Raw genomic sequence first — 16,430 nt, 5'->3', positions numbered from 1 at the left:
AGAAGACATGGCCGGTGTAGAAGCAGTGGGAGTCAAGCTGTTGATCCCTGCGGACAGAGTGGCTGCCTGTGATGACAGCGTGATTGTGTCAGTAGGCGGGTTTCATCAACCCTCAAACTGCCCAAACTGAAATTGTGAATACAAAACACGCCAAATGGAAACACATACATTTTTTAAAAAACTCTCTTTTATGGCAAAAAGTTTTTGCGCTCAAATTAGGTAGTATTTCAGGGGATTCGAAAAATGATATTATATTTCCCAAAACTACGAACACTTTTTTAGGTTTTACAGGTCATATGAGAGTTGTTATTGCATAGCGTAACACTTTTTAAGTTCAGCTGATCATCTGGAAGTTTTGAATCCACAATTCCTCTTTGAAATCGTGGACTATCACCTACCAGAAATTCCTCATGAGTGGCCGCTCCCATGTATAAGGGGCTTGCCTTTTCTTTGTTGCTTGCTTAAAGGGGCGATCATACTGAGACGCATCGCGCCAGGTGTGTCTACTCCATAGCACCTTGAGAGCACATCTGGAAAAACAGCTCGGAGCGCCAGTAGAGTGGGGCTGCGTGTGTGAGGCCAAAAGTGACGTTGACGAGCAGTGCGACTCTGCACCTTGAGCTAAAAGTTGAAAATACTTTAACTTTAATGCCCAAAAAATGTCAGAGAAACGAATCGCGCAGCAGCAAGGAGCGCTTGACCTTAACACGCCTACATCGCTTTTGATTGTAAGTAATGATGGCTAATGCCTTGGCTGCAACAGAAATAAAGCTGCTAATGTTTTGAACATCCATTGCCATGCTTCTTGGAATGTTTTTGCGAGAGAAGTCGCATGACATCACTCAATGGAAAAGCCAGTCACCTGCAACTGTGTTTTATTGACATTTCAAAAATAGCGCTTAAATTTTGCTTATAGCTGTCATGGAAACCCTCCTGTGACCAGAGACGCAGCAGTAAACTCTGTGTTTGATTATTTTAGTTTAGTGTTTTCCTTTATAATGTGCACTGATATTGACACATTTACGTAAACGATACTTGTGCCCAAAAAAAGTACATGATCCATACCAGATACTCATTTCATCTGAAAACTGGGATCAACCCTAGCTTGGAAGATATTGCAAAAACTGAGTATCAATGCAACAGAACAACATCAACACCGAGGGACAGATTCATGTTTTCTGCAGTGAGCTACACTTATGTAAATCTGGGTGTATAGACGAGGTGACTGAGGTCTCCAGATCTTTCATGTTATTTTTCCACCAGAGAATATCTAAATGCAAACCCGCCCCATATCACCGAGTTCCATCTTGTCCCCCAGGTGTGACTTCTGACACTATATTGCTAATTACCACAATCCTGCAATAAGCAGTGGCAGTGAAGCCTTTTTTTAATGGCAGTGATAACAGCAGCTCAGGATGAGCCGGTCACAGTGAAATGACCCCTTCCTAATTAAATGCTGTGTTGCCTCAGACCAAAAGTACATGATAATCACATTAAAGCACATGGGGCCAATTTGATCCAACCACCACGTGGCCATGAATCACGTCAAATTGGGGGTCCGGGAACTCGAACACGGACACGCAATAACAGATGTTGTGTGCACATGCTTCCAGTCAACTACTGTTGCTGCAGCATTGTTGCAGAAGGTATTTATTTGTGTAGGAGATTTTGTTTTGTTTTTTTTCCTTGTCTCGCTGTTTTACTACAATGTAAAAGGTGTTCAGTAGTGTGCGACTGCGAGCATGCTGTGCTCTGAACGATGCCCCCACACAGAACGGCAAATCATGTGTAACCAGCATTTTATCTGAGCCTTTTTTGCATCTTTTTTAACAGCCAGTGATTGTGTTATGTCACAGGGGAGAGGCTGAGAGCGAGGAACGTACCGAGTCTGTGTGTGTGTGCTTCCACAAAGAGGAGTTATTTTTACCTCACGTGCAAGAGCTTAAGGGCGGAGATCCATAGAGGCCTGTGCAGAGGCAGGCGAGAGCAACAGTCTATTTTTAGACTGCGGCTGACTCCTGTGTAACCCTTTGTATGCAGCGGCTGCAGCGCTCCATCAATCCACGTCTCGCTCGATATGATGAGCTGCTGTAAAAAGCCACTCCTTACCGCCAATTACTGTATGCGGATAGGTATTGAAGAATGCCTCTGTTGCAGACAATCTTCTAATGTGCTGGCTGTCATTAAAACTGAGGCTTTGTAGACTATTACGAGGGTTGACAGAGGGAGCTATTTTTGGCTCCACTGCTGAAACCCTGAAGCTCTTTTTGGGGCATTTTGCCATTATTAGACAGAGCTGTAGTTAAGAGGCAGGGCATGAGAAGATAGAAGGGAATGGCATGCAACAAAAGTCCCCAGCTGAATTTTTATACAAGGACGTTGCATCTTGTAAATAATAACATGTTGCTTTACATGTTATTGTGAGGGAATTGGGTAATCTGATGACAGCAGAGGACCTTAAGTCGAAAAAAGTTACAGGTGACTGGAGACGGAAATGGCTGCAAGTCTGATAAGTCTGCTTCAGCGGTCATATGAATTTAACCCTTTAACTTCCTGCTCAGCCTTTTGATGGAGCACATTTTGAGGCACCGTATCTTAATGAAAAGTTGAATTTAACTGATACTGACTGAGCTATCTCTACCATTTGGTTTAGGTATGTTATGCTAAAATGATCCAGTAGATGTCGCTGTGTCTTAAGATAGTCTGTCTTTTCAGTTCACCTCCTACTAATCATTCTTCCACATTATAATTTCAGGTAAAGGTGGTGAAGCTAAGCTAATGAAATTTAAATTGACTATTTGCTAAGAAAAAAAACTAACAAATAAATGATGTATTTAATATTATCCATTATATCTATGCAGACTCAAATTATAAAGCCATGCTTAACCAACCAGCTGAATTGACATCTTATGGTTCAGGTAGAGATGCTAAGTAGGCTTGGGTGGTATGCCAGGGTATTTTATATGTTTTTCAATACCGTCATAAATACAGGTGGTCCTCTTTCTATTAAACTTATTGTATGTAGTGAACAGCACGCACCACTATTGCCCAGAGTCTCAAAAATCTACTGATGGAACAGGCAGCTGAGCTGAAATCACTGCGACACCTAATGGTGGCGGGATAAGTTACAGGACTGTAAACAGCTGGCGGCTAGCAATGACAGAGAGAGACCGTGGGGAATAACACCATGTTTTTCACATCTAAATTGTTGAATTAAGGATTTATTTTGATCAAACTGGAGCTGGTGATTGTTGGAACAGTGGACTTAAGTTTTATTTTGTTATTGTCAAGTTTGAATTAAGTGTGTTTAATGATGACTTAATAAAGCAATTAAGCCTTGTGAGTATGAGGTGACTAAGAAAAAGTTGAATTGAGTTTTCTTTTTTATTTCTATTTTTTGGATTACCAAATATTGTCTGGGACTGGGACCATCTCAAATGCTTACTAACGATATATTCAACAAAAAAAAAAAAAACGGTTAAAAAAACGGTTAAAAACAAACAAGTACAAAAAAAAGACATTGATTTTTGTTGCTATAGCCCAAAGGACATAAAAAATGCAAAGAAAAAAAAGTCAATTTCTTTTTTCTTACTGAGGACATTAAAGGGATATGGATTCAGTTGCAGATGATGCACATTTACAGCATACCAAAAAAATCAAACCATGACTAATGGAGCGGTTCTAGCAATACAGTGCTGTACAGGAAGACGTGAGCAGAAACAAAGATCTCGATGTACTAACACCTTAACTAAGCCATCTCCAGACGGCCAGCAGGGCTAAAATGCCCCCTAGGGAACACATCATTTGATGAAAAATGTGAGATTGGGGGAAAAGAAAAAGCTCCCGCAGATGCTGAGGAAAAATGACAGTGGTGTGAAGATGAATCCCAGGGAGAGGTCGAGCAGCAGCAGATGTACATCTCAGCAGTCAACTCTCATCTTTGTCGGAAAACACTCCTCCTATTCCATATCCTCAGCTGATACCAGTGTGTTTTTATCATACATTATTTTGTTCATGCAATGAGCATTTCTATTATTCTCACAAAGTGAGAAAAATTTGATTTGCTGGTTGTGAAACAATCAAAAAGATAACGTTCAGGCTGTTTGAGATGGGGCATATGACTGCAGATGCATGATGTGCTCTGCTGCCATAAAAAGTAGCACAAGAAGGGGGAAAGGTGGTCACTATGGAAACAAGCTTTGTTTGAAAAGCTCGTGCAATGAGGCGTGTCTGCCCTTATGCGCACCGATCAGGCGGAGCCAAAAGGCATGTCGAATGGAGAAGAGATGTGGCTGGAAATGAGACACTGCTGCAGTGAGCGTTATTACGGAGCCGCCCCTGCCACGATAATGGTGGACAGTGGCAGTGGGAACTGGTTCAAGGTGAGGGGGTTGGTTCTGTGATGAGATGTAAATCCTCAACAGCCTGTTTAGATCCCCTGGGAGATACCGCTGTACTGTTGATGCAGAGCGGGGTTTGGGATCAACAAGGTCTCAGAGCAACCTGCTGCTGGCCAAGAAATGGACACTGGGTGCCTCTAAAGAGCATCCCGAACACTAAGTCTCATGTTTATTTCAATGACAAATAGTTGTAAAAGATGATGCTGTCACAAAATAGCCACTAGAGAAACTAATATATCTTCACCCAGTGTTTAGAACGTATAAAGAGTTGGTTTAAAACTCTTAAAACCCTTATACACCCGGATCAATATCATTTTGTGCTGCATTCAGACATAAGCATTTGAAATGTATACAACAAGAAACATCTTGCAAATGTCAAAAATCTAGAAAAAGTTGACAAGAAGATGACATCAAAATCAGAATCTACTCTCAGAAACTACTATTTTTATTTTTTTAAATGTTACAGAAATTTCTTAAGCATCTTCTCAAGGTTTTTGTTTTTTACTTCTCTATCTTCAGGTAATTTTCCTCCTCACTTTATTCCAATATCCTACTTATTTTTTGAGTCATTTCTTGTTCAGTGGCTTATTGCCTTCTTTCCATGCTTTTGAAAAAAATCAAGCCTATTTGCTCATGTTTCAAAGGGTTAAATGAGCAGTTTAGCCAAAATAAAAGGGAAAAAAACATATTCAAGTATAAAGCAATGCAGGTTTGTCCATGTTTTGTTATTTTGAGCTGTAGCTGTAAAATTTAAAGATATATCATTAAACATAATAGTTAAATCTATCTGACTTTTCTGCTGTTGTTATGTTATCAGTCCTTCGTGGATTTTGCTGGCTTGATTTGGAATTGTTGCTACCTAAAATGAGTCATTTCACAGCGGCTTTTCTGAGAAGTTGCAGTGTATGATGCAATATTTTTAGTTGTGGAGCAAGTGAAAATTGCAAAAATAGTATAATACATAAGCACTGTATTGCTTTTTCTATCATCTGTGATACACAAAATCTACCAGCACCGAGCTAACGCAATGTACTGAGTGGAAGGGGGCTGCAGCAAAACTATTTTATTCACTTTGAAAAAAAATCATTATTAGTTTAAGTGTACATTTTATTTAGATTATTTTCACTGTATTATCTCACACACTGATTAAGGCAGTGGTAGATCAACAACTTCCATGTTCTGTGAAGTAAAGAACTGTAGTTTGTTGATGCAGTCGTGAGATGATGGCTTCAGTTCTCCGTTGGAAAAGGCTGTCCGGCAGCAAGGTAAAGTAGTGAAAATATGCTAAATAAAGCATACACCTAAACCAATATTTATTTCTTTTTTTTTCTTTTTTTTGGTGGGACATTAGTATGTGGTTAAACACACAAAAAAACTGAGGCATCATTTGTTCAGCGCCATTTCATTTTATCTAAATGACCGACTGGTTTTCTACACAGATATTATGTTAAAAAAACATGATCAGTACTGACAACTGAAGAATTCTATTGGCACTATATAAACAGGCACATTGTGTACAGAAAGAGAGGCTGTAGTTGCTTCTTTTTCTTTGTAATTTTTCAGTCTTATCAGTACCTTAAAGAAAACTGAATTTACCCATATTGTATTGAGGTGGTGAAAGAGATCTAGGAAAGAGGTATCTTACAAAATTGGGCAAAAAAACAAAACTGTCTGCATTAAGACAAGATGTAATTAAAAAACCCTTTAAAGACTTTCAGAGTCTGTAACATTTAGATCAGTATATCTTAAAAAAACAAACTTTTATAGATGTCAGCCTTGTTTCATTTGTTTATGCCTCTCTTGTTTAATCTCATTTAATTGTATTATCTTGTATTTTTTGTAGTTTTTGTAAATTCTCTTTTGCATCACTATATTTACTGTACTTGTAATGCTTTAATAAATGCAAAATAAATAAAACTTGGAAAACAGATCTGAAAGGACTAGAGAGGGCATAGAGCACATCTCATAAAAGTGGTGACGGGTGCTGAGAAATCCTCCTGAAGATGTTGGGAGGGATCACATCACAAAAGAGGTGATCGAGGATGTTCTCCAACTGCTCTTATTTATACAGCTGACAGCTAGAGACAAGTGCCTCAGGGCCTCTGCTCTTCAATTTGAATAATTAGATACTGTTCAAACACTCGCATCAAACCCATGCTATACAAAAGAATCACCCACCAAAAGACATGACTGACTTGTAGTCAAACCCACGTAATTACGATGCTTAAGAACTTGTCTAATGGAAAATACTTTGCAGCCAGACATCTTGGACAACATTTCTTATTTTTCCATTTATATGAACAGCACACGTTTTAATTTGCTCTGTCTCATCATCATTTGCTCATTAGATCAAAGATTCAGCTGTAGAAAGGTCAAGGCTGTCTGATGGTACACAGGATTTTTTTTTCATCAAATGAAAGAAGAGAAAGTAAGTGAGGAAAGCGGTGCTCATTTACATGCTGTTTATGCAGAGCAGTGACCATTAGAGCCTGATCATTTTTCTCAGCCCATGGTGGTTAAAAAAACAGACACAGAGGAGATATTGTAGGGTGAATTAGTCATTTCTTGCAGACTTAATGCGCATGGTGAAGCATACTGATGACTGAATGTTCAATTTTACTGTATCACTATCACAACTTCTGTGGTTAGAATTTCATCAGTGATATCTAATAGAGGACTATTGCTTTCCTTTTTGCATAAATATACATTATTCTTAGAAGAAATGCTATTACTAAACACTATTCCTAAATAACTGTTCTTAATCTAGGGCTGGGTTATATCGAAAAAATCTAATATTACAATATTTTAACTAAATACCTTAATATCGATATTGTCAGGTTGACTATTAGTGCCCTTACAAAATATTTACACAGTGAGGTATCTGATTTTTAATCCTCAGTAATGTGGATATGATAACTGAGTGGGTAAAGGCAAATAATAGAACAGTTAGGATACAATCTGAGTAAAAAATGACTGTAATTTAGCCTTTAAATCAGAAAATGCTAAACTTACGATATTACGAGATCCAAAATCATGGACAATATCTTGCCTCTTATCCCCATATTGATGTGATGTGGAAATACTGTCCGATCCTAATTTAACCGTTTGAAATCTGGAGCGACATAATTTTCTGCTTTCAAAATCTTTGAACCCTGAAAAAATCAGGGTGATTTCTCTCAGTATCATGGGAAAAATGGCATTGAGCAACTTGATAAGAAATGTCCCACAAATTGCAAGAAATTAGTAGATTTAGAAAATTATTATTTAAAAAAAAGTTAGGGAAAAACTTTATTGAAATTAGCATTAAAACATATTAAAAGTTAAATTGCACATTTATTTATTACAATTTTTAAGCATTTTATCCAAGTCTTGATTGCCTTGATTTTTCTTTGTTTTTTTTACTTATCTTTGGGTGTTTTTTGTGCTTTTCAATAACTTCTTGCTAATTTTTCTTTCATTCCTTATTGCCTTCTTCACTTTAAAGCGTGAAAGGTCCAATATGTAGAATCTAGTGGCATCTAGTGGTAGGGCTGCAGAGGTGAAACTTCTCCCAAGCATTTCGAAAAACTACAGTGTCTGATGCAAAATCGCTAAAATTTTGAATTTGTCCTTTCCCGGATACTACAGGAACAACATGGCAGACTCTATGGAAGACGACAAGCTTCATATGTAGATATAAACGGGAAGGCAACAAAAACACAAAAATTCTTAGTTTCATATGATTATACACTTGTGAAAACAGAGTTGTGATTATTATACACCATGTCTTCCCATAGATGTCCCTAAATACTACAAACTGTTAAAAATCCCACAGACTTAAACTTGCTATACAGAGGCTCATGACAAAACCAAATTAGCAGCTTCAACAAAACCAGCTTCTGAATTAGCACCGACTGGTTGGCTGAACATCAGGCAAAGTAAAGCACCACACTAGAGATAAAAGCAAGTCACAAGCTGTTATAGGCAATAAAAACATGTTTTTTTATATCTGTTTTGTTTATATTCTTCTGTTATTTAAAGAGAACAAAAAAAAAAGATCTTTAGGAAATGATCAGAAATGCTCTTTTTTATCTCGGCTGGCTGGAGAGGCATGCATTTGTTTGATTGACAGCAGCTGGCAGGCTGAGCTCCAGTACTGTGCAACACCACCAGCAGAAAAACAGATAAAGTAAACAAACTTGTGCTGTAGCTATACATCACATGGGCAGACAATGTGTTGTTAGCTGTATTTAATGTGATGTGGTTGAGCAGCTAATTAGCCATCCAGCCTGCAAACTGATGTCAGCCGCAGTGCACTTTTAACCGGTGAATGTTTGTTTGGTGGCTCATTTAACAAGCTGAGGTGCAGGACCAAGTGTGTGTTTGTGTTTGTAGGTTAGATACGAAGAAGACTTTAAAGCTAATGTTGGTTGCTGTTTAAAGTCTGTGGCACTTTCGTTGTGTCTGGCTGAGAGTCATTCTGACTTGAAGATTTGATTGGCCGTGGCGAAACAAGCTCTTTATCTACGTAAGAAAATCGGTCACATTATTCAAATGAATGAAAATATAGTTGACACCTTCATGAAAACAAAAAATTTAAATTCAATTTTTTCTCAAAGAAGAACACAGAGTAATTCTTATTTTACTATAATAATGTAGAAATATGCTTGTTTTATTTCTTGCCCAAATGCCCAACTTTGATTCTGTGGCAATTGTGGGCCACAGCAGTCATTCAAAAATGCTATTACCATGGAAAAGGGTATACTCTGCCATTTTTCAACCAGCTTTTAATCCTAGCAATGTAGGTAGTATGTCTCTTACCAGCACCAGATCTTACTAGCACCAGATCTCCATCCCTCATCTCAGCTCAAATGTCCCCTGACTCTTTGGCTGTTACTCAAACTAAAGATTTTCCTTCAGTATATTTGTATACCCACCACCACAGACACAAAGAGTATAGAGGGAGATCGAGAGAGAGCTGCTTCTCTCCTTCTCTCTCTCTCTTGCTCTGTCTCTCTCTCTCAATCTCAGACTAAACTCTAATTAAACTGTAGAAGTAGGCAGTGCTGATTGAATAAAAACTGATATTCTGTTACAATATGCCCATGTCTCACCTAAAATGTCTTCAGAAACATATTTAGTGCCCTGTTTAGGTGTAAAACGAGAATTTGTGAAAGGGAAGTGGACACCATACTGTTTCCAGTATTTTAAAAATTGCCTAAAAAAATGTAAGATTAAACAGTGCTGAGCAAATATTGTAAGTAAGATATTGTTACTGTACTGCCAATAGCTTGCCTAAAAAGTCTTTGGAAACATATTTTAGTGGCCTGTTTAACTGTAATATAAGAATTTGTGAACGGGACTTTGGCGCCATACTGTTTCCTGTATTGTAAAAACAGAGCCTGAGAAAACTGAGATTAATCTGTAAATGTAGGCACTGCTGATCAAATATAAACCAAGATTCTTAATTTTTCACCGAAAAGACTTTTAGAAACATATTGTAACTCACTGTTTTTCTAGTGAAAAGATACAAAAAGACCATCTTCTTTAATGATTTGCCAAAAATTGGTTGGGAACATTTCCAATAATTAAGTAAAACTGCTTCAAATTGACATCATTATATTTCACAAGACAAGTCAATGTGGGCATGTAAAATTCCCCAATGTGAATAATGTTTAACCAAGAAATAAAGCTACACCAGGAAAATCTGTAAGACCCAACCACAAAAGAAATAACAGGTGAACATCCTCTACATGTCCTCTCCTGTCTGTACTGCTCCTTTCAAAGCAAATACAGGAAAAAAAAATCAAGTTTGGGCATCTAAGTATGGTGCTGCACTGGTCTTTGGGAGCCTTGTTGGGCTCCCAGACATCAAAGTGACCATTCACTTTTCTGAGGTGCCTCACTTCTTTTTTTTCATTCGCCATTAAAGAACACCATCAAGGGGATAAAGACCCTGTAAAAGACATGTCTGTGAATGATATGAGAAGATGAAAGCAGCACTCTGTCGCCCCTCTCTGCGTGTCGCCTTCGCAGGAGAGAACACACACTCCACTGACTAAAATCACTGCTCACACAAAACCAGCAAGATCTTTCAGTAGCGTTATTCAATAAATGGAAGTTACCACCTGTTGTATCTAAAACTACTTAAACAGGCTATACCAGGTGATGGTATGTTGCTGTTACTGTTCTCATGTTTCTGTCAAATCTAGAAACTATTAAATCTACTGTTCAGACTGTGGTATGTCTCCCAGTGCATGCATTCTTTTTCTATTTCTATTTGTGTAACCATGAAAAACTCAGTGGAAACAATTAAAAATCATTTGTCGCAGGATGGAAGCATAGATGATTGACAGGGTCATTTTTGCGACTGTCGGATTGAAGCCATAGCTCCACCAGGCCCTGGATGAAGAATCCAGAAAACATCTTGCGCATTGACACCTCATTCATCATACAGGAAAGAAATATGAAATGACAGGGCCATCTGATGTCGAGAGAGGATGAGTTGAAGAGACAAGCACAATATGGTTCAGCAGAAGGAGATCTAAGAGTCTGCGGCCCCGATTCTCTCTGTATGCAAAATCCTACCCCACTCTGAATATTGTGTGTGTGTGCTGGGTGCATGTCAAAGGAAATGATCAGCGTGGTGCCAAAAACTGAGCTGGTGATGATGAGTGAGGCTGCATCTGCTTGTCTCTGCCTCTTAGAGGTATCAACAAAAATACTGCATGCTGTTAAATGAATCAATATGCTATCTGATAATTAATTTATATGTCTAAAGGCCTCCAGAGACAACCCTACAGGAGGGGAGCTCTCACTGGTGGAGTCAAAGCCAAAAGCTGTGTCTAAAGGGAATGTCAGTCAAAGGGGGGAAAAGACATGTAAATCTATATATACATCTGCTGCTGTTACCAGACTTGACATTTTTCACCTCAGAGGCACATCGTGTCATATTGTATCAGTTTCCAGACAAGCAGGGGTTTTAAATCAATTATACAACTGGTGCATTGTGTAGTCTGACCTCTACTTAGGTTCTTCTGTATACCATTGACTTCATTATGATATTAATGACAGGTGGGTGAAGTGAATCTCTGCAGTTTAGAGAATTATATAACAGTGACAGGTGGCCTTAAAAGAGCTAATGGAATTTTGGAAAAAGAAAAAAAAGGGCTAATAACACAAAATAGCAAAGATAGCCTTTAATATAGCATGAGAACTGCTTTTTCGGTTCATTCCGATTTTTCTATATCCCTGGACAGTGGTGGATGAGGTACTCAAATTTTTTTCTTAAGTGAATGCAAGAAAGCAAAAACACTCCTTTACAAGTAAAAGACCTTCAAACAACAAAGTTTATGACTGAAGTATGAAAATTCTAGATATTTTATTACAAATATGTGTAGGTTGCAACCTGGCTATTGTAACTGAATTCTGCTATTGGCTGTTCCTGGAAGCAGGAGCCTTATTTCATCACCAACCGAGCCCCCTGTTGCCGCCCCATCGATGCCCTCACACCAATTGGGCAGGAAGGTACTTTGAATGGAGAGGCAGCACGATTGGGTGACTGGGTGTGTCTTAGTTTATATTTATGTAACTTTTGATGGTGCCTACAGTCTTACAAAGTTTTACATAGTGTAATTGTTCCAAAGGCAGAGAAGTAGGTGATAAATGGATAACCAGCATGGGTCCTTGAGATCAAAATCTCTTTTGAGAGAATCCTGAAGATGTCAAAAATGGCTACACAAATATGTTTTTCTTTGGCAGAGATTCATTTATTCTCTGGTGTGATTTGTTTATTTGATAAAACACTTGTGGAAAGAGGAAAACAAACCACAAAATAACTCTCCAAAGAGATATATTTAGGCTGCTCAGTCAAAAAAGAGCAAAGCAAAGACAGGAGTGTGGTATACCTGAATCATTAAGCAGTTACTCCACTGTGGGTATGACACCATTTGTGCTAAACAGATGCCTCATCTGCTCAGTGTGTACAGTAATTTGATAGATCACAAAATTGTATCTTACAGAAAGCAGAGTTGTTGGGGCAAGCTAATCTGAAACTGTGCAACCTTCAGCCAACTAATATTTTCAAGTCATCGACACCTTCAATCGGAAGAACTCATAAGTTCCAAGGTGGCCTGAAACAGAGTGTGGATACCTGACTAGAGTTAGGCCCAACAGATGGGACTGGGTACAGATGATGTTCGGGTTAGGCTTTAAGATGATGGACCTGCTGTGTTAAGCTACGTTTTATTTAGTGCTGGGGTTTGTTATTGGGCCCCCAATAAACACTATTCAGCCTTGCATCCAATTTTACCCAGTGGCCACTTGGCTGTTTTGCCATAGGTCACCATTACAAAAGAGATGTCTCCAGTCTCAGGTGGGGTCAGCAAAAGTTTCAGTTCTGCACATATTCATATCTACATACTGCAGAACTGAATCTGGAAGCTAGAAACTTTTTTTGAAGTGAACAACTCCATTGGAATGGATAGGCGCCATCTTGGGATCTGGTATCTAAGTATTATTATACATTGATGATTTCTGGTGTTAAATATTCATATAAATAAATTTTAGCGCGCTGATGATGGAGGATGTCAAACAAAATGTGTCATCATCCAATGTTATGTGCAACCTTAAGCCCGACTTCTTTGCATTCTGGTCTTTCCAGCTGGTAGCAGCAACAAATAAAACTTAAGCGTTGCTGGAAGATCCAATCAAATAGAGGACAACAGCGCTGAAGCCATTCAAAGTAGGCACTGTTGCCTTACTCTGACATAACTTCAAATAAACCAAGATGGTTGAATTGCGTATATATTTCAGTTAACAGTAGTTGCAGTTCAAAAGCAGTTGCGGATTGAAAACATGATGCAAGAGAATAGTTAGTCTCCAGTTTTATGCTGATGACACTGCGTAAAGTGTGTGGGTGTGTGTGTTAAGAGATGTGTACATTAAAACAATCTACCTATGTAAACCTATATAAAACAATGCCTGCTTACATTCATTTTGCCATATAATTACTGTATAGTGTAAAGTCAAGCTGTAACCATGGAAACAACAACAGTGTGACAGGGACAAATTCAGTACTTCAGTAACGTTACATTAACTGTGTTGGCCTCTGGTCAGGTTTGGACAGAAATATGAGCCTCATAATGAAAACTAGAAATTTAAAAAAGTTAAATTCACTTGATATGAATAAAACATACATATAAACATTAATTCAATTAGAAAATATGAATTGGTTGCACTTGATTCCCCTGTGATGATTCACATGGCATTTACTGTTTATAAATTCAACTTTATGAAATGACAGCCAATCCTTTGACATATAGGGGTAGATAAAGTGGTGTTTTTTGAATGTAACTTTTTGAGAGAGTTTTGAAGTGATCTTTTTTTTGTGGTTACAAGATGCTGGTAAGCTTATCTCAACAGCTCACTTCTGCACAGGAAAGATTATTTGGAGTGAGCTGGGAGATGAGCTGTTTGGCTCTGTCTGAAAAGATCCCTTTCCACCCCCTAATTCCCCTCAAATAATAACATTCCACCCCTGTGGAGAAAGGCCTATGAGTCACCAACAGTGTACCTCCGCTCATGGCGAAGGATGCACTGGAGGGAGAGCGCTGACAGGAATCATAATTTGCCACTTTCCAATGAAACGGCAAGCTGAGCGAGAGAGAAAGATAGATAGATAGAGAGAGAGAGAGAGAGAGAGAGAGAGACTGATCTATAGATTTATGTCAGATCTTGTTCTTTTCCCTTTACAAATTTAAGATTTCCTTTATATTTTTTCATTTTTTGGCAAAAAAGAAAAGTCTGTGAAAAAGCATTTAGACTGTCAGAGAAGCTAAAACTGAAACCCGGACTGAGAAAACTCTTTAATGGTAGATGTTGGGGGCAATAACTGTCCAAATTTCAACTTCCCAGAGATAGCAAAACCAACATATCAGTCCTTTTAATAGCATGTATGCTCTCACACTTACACAGTCTGAAATAAGTTTGCCTTTAATTTATAATGAATATGATGCTTATAAATGTGCAAATCTCAATGCTGGGATGTATACTTTAAAAAGCAAGAAACATTAGTAGAGAGGCTTAAAATCTAGAGATGCCATGATTTTTTAAAATTTTTTGTGCCTCAAATCCTCATTTAATATTTAGTATCTGATGATTCCAAGTCCAATGTGAATTTTCATGGTAGAGCTGCATATTGCCTCAAAAGCGCTTAAATTTTGTTTTAATGGTTCACAATAATGTCAAAATTAAGTGTTTGTTAGTATTTTGTATAATATCCTTAAGAGAGGTTTGTCTTACAATGGATTTGTACGTAGTGAGTGGTATGGGTCGGGAAAAATACGGACAGCCTGCCCTCATGATCTTTATGAAGTCAGTCCCAAGCCATCGTAAATATTTTTGTCATTTTGCCATCTTCCTGACCCATAAATTCCCATAAACAAGCAAAACTAACAAGCACATTTTTGAGGTAATATATTTCACAGCGTTTTCCCTGTTGCACATGTTGGGTACCTGAAGGGTAGGGTGTTAATATATAAACTTAAGATTTGCCTCGAACAGTTAACTGGCAGCACGGTCAATTGCTTTAATGTTTGATGAAAGACCCTCATTTTTGTTATCATATTTTTGTTTCAAAAGCACAGAGTTAAGAGTGCAGAAAGAAACTAGAATTTCTGCATCATGGTTGTATGCCATGGATGCTTAGCACACATCTTCCCCCCGTAGCACAGAGAATCCATAAAATCAGCACAGTTTCAAGGTGAGCACCCAAAATTGGTGCCACCAGATCCGTATCTGACCAAATGTCTCCTCTTCTGTTATTGATTGAAAGTGTTTTTGTAGAACATTTTGATGTAACACTGAAGTTGACCTTTAACCTTTTCAATATATAGTACCATTGCTGTTTTTCGTTATATCCTATTGGACATTTGTGTGGATCTTTGGCATAATTATGTCTCCCTGAGTTATTCATGAGTCACATGTTTTGTGAGGTCACAGCGACCTTGACCTTGGACCACCACATGTCCTAATCACTTGTGAGTCCAAGTGGACGTTTGTGCCAAATTTGAAAAAATTCCCTCAAGGTGTTCATGAAATATCGCATTCATGAGATTGAGATAGATGCAATGTCTATCCCAAAAATCTAATCAGTTCATAATTGACTCCAAATGGATCTTCGTGCTAAATTTTAAGAAATTCCCTGAAGGCACTTGAGATATCGTGTTCACAAGAATGGCATGGATGGACGGACAACCCAAAAGAATAATGCCTCTGGCCAAGGTTATTGGTTATATATGAAGGCATAAAAAAACTAAAAAAAACTTGAGAGCTGGACATTTTGCTTCGAGCCTTCAACACATGGACCATGGGAAACAACATCCACTTTTATCTAGACAGAGAAACCTTCTTCTTACCTCTGGCACTCGCTGGCATGGAGAACCAGGTCCTGGTTGTTCTTGGCGATGACAGTGAGCTCATGCTCAGTTGGATTGAAGATGTCAAGCAGCAGATGACACTGGCGGGTGCTGTGGACACACAAAGACAAGCTGAGTGTAAAGCCAAAATCCCTTGGTTTACTAAAAAAAAACTTCAGTATGAAAGTCATTTGTTTGTACTGATGCACAGCCGCAGGCATCATTTTAAACAAACATTTCTTTATACATTATAAAGAAATGCATAACAAAAAGCTCACACTAACTCATGTCCTGTAAGTTGTCTGTGTTGTCCACATAACCTCTGCATAATGACTTGTTTATGTATACCCAAGTTTATACTTTATGCATGAGGTTACGATTGCTTTCTAAAAATACACGGCCACATGCACGCACACAGCCATTGCATGAGATCAAGAGAAGACACGGTGTGAAGTACTCATCAGTCCTTGTCATAACATCAAAGGTGGCAGTGCTTTCATCAGGCCCACAGGCCCGGCTGGAGCAGTCCATCTTCACATCATCCCAGGCCTGCTTTTCTCATGCAGATCATAAGAGGGCCAATTTGTGATTTAGATCAAGACAGAGGAGATGATACTGCATTTTCAAAGAGTTA

At 38.4% G+C, this 16,430-nt stretch overlaps 1 protein-coding gene across 3 annotated transcripts in view; it reads right to left on the bottom strand.

The window, feature by feature from the left end:
* trappc9 (trafficking protein particle complex subunit 9) overlaps nt 1-16,430 on the bottom strand; it is a 250,150-nt gene that overhangs the window by 102,025 nt on the left and 131,695 nt on the right. For all 3 annotated transcript variants that reach the window (XM_042506368.1, XM_042506370.1, XM_042506369.1), the window contains one exon: nt 15,797-15,907. In XM_042506368.1, the coding sequence (XP_042362302.1) occupies nt 15,797-15,907 (111 nt within the window). The remainder of the gene's footprint in view (nt 1-15,796; nt 15,908-16,430) is intronic.

This window comes from Plectropomus leopardus, chromosome 18 (assembly GCF_008729295.1).
Source record: "Plectropomus leopardus isolate mb chromosome 18, YSFRI_Pleo_2.0, whole genome shotgun sequence".
In the NCBI taxonomy this organism is placed as follows: Eukaryota; Metazoa; Chordata; class Actinopteri; order Perciformes; family Serranidae; genus Plectropomus; species Plectropomus leopardus.
The sequence above is the reverse complement of the archived record's forward strand: the minus strand, read 5'-3'. Positions and strand labels throughout refer to the sequence as shown.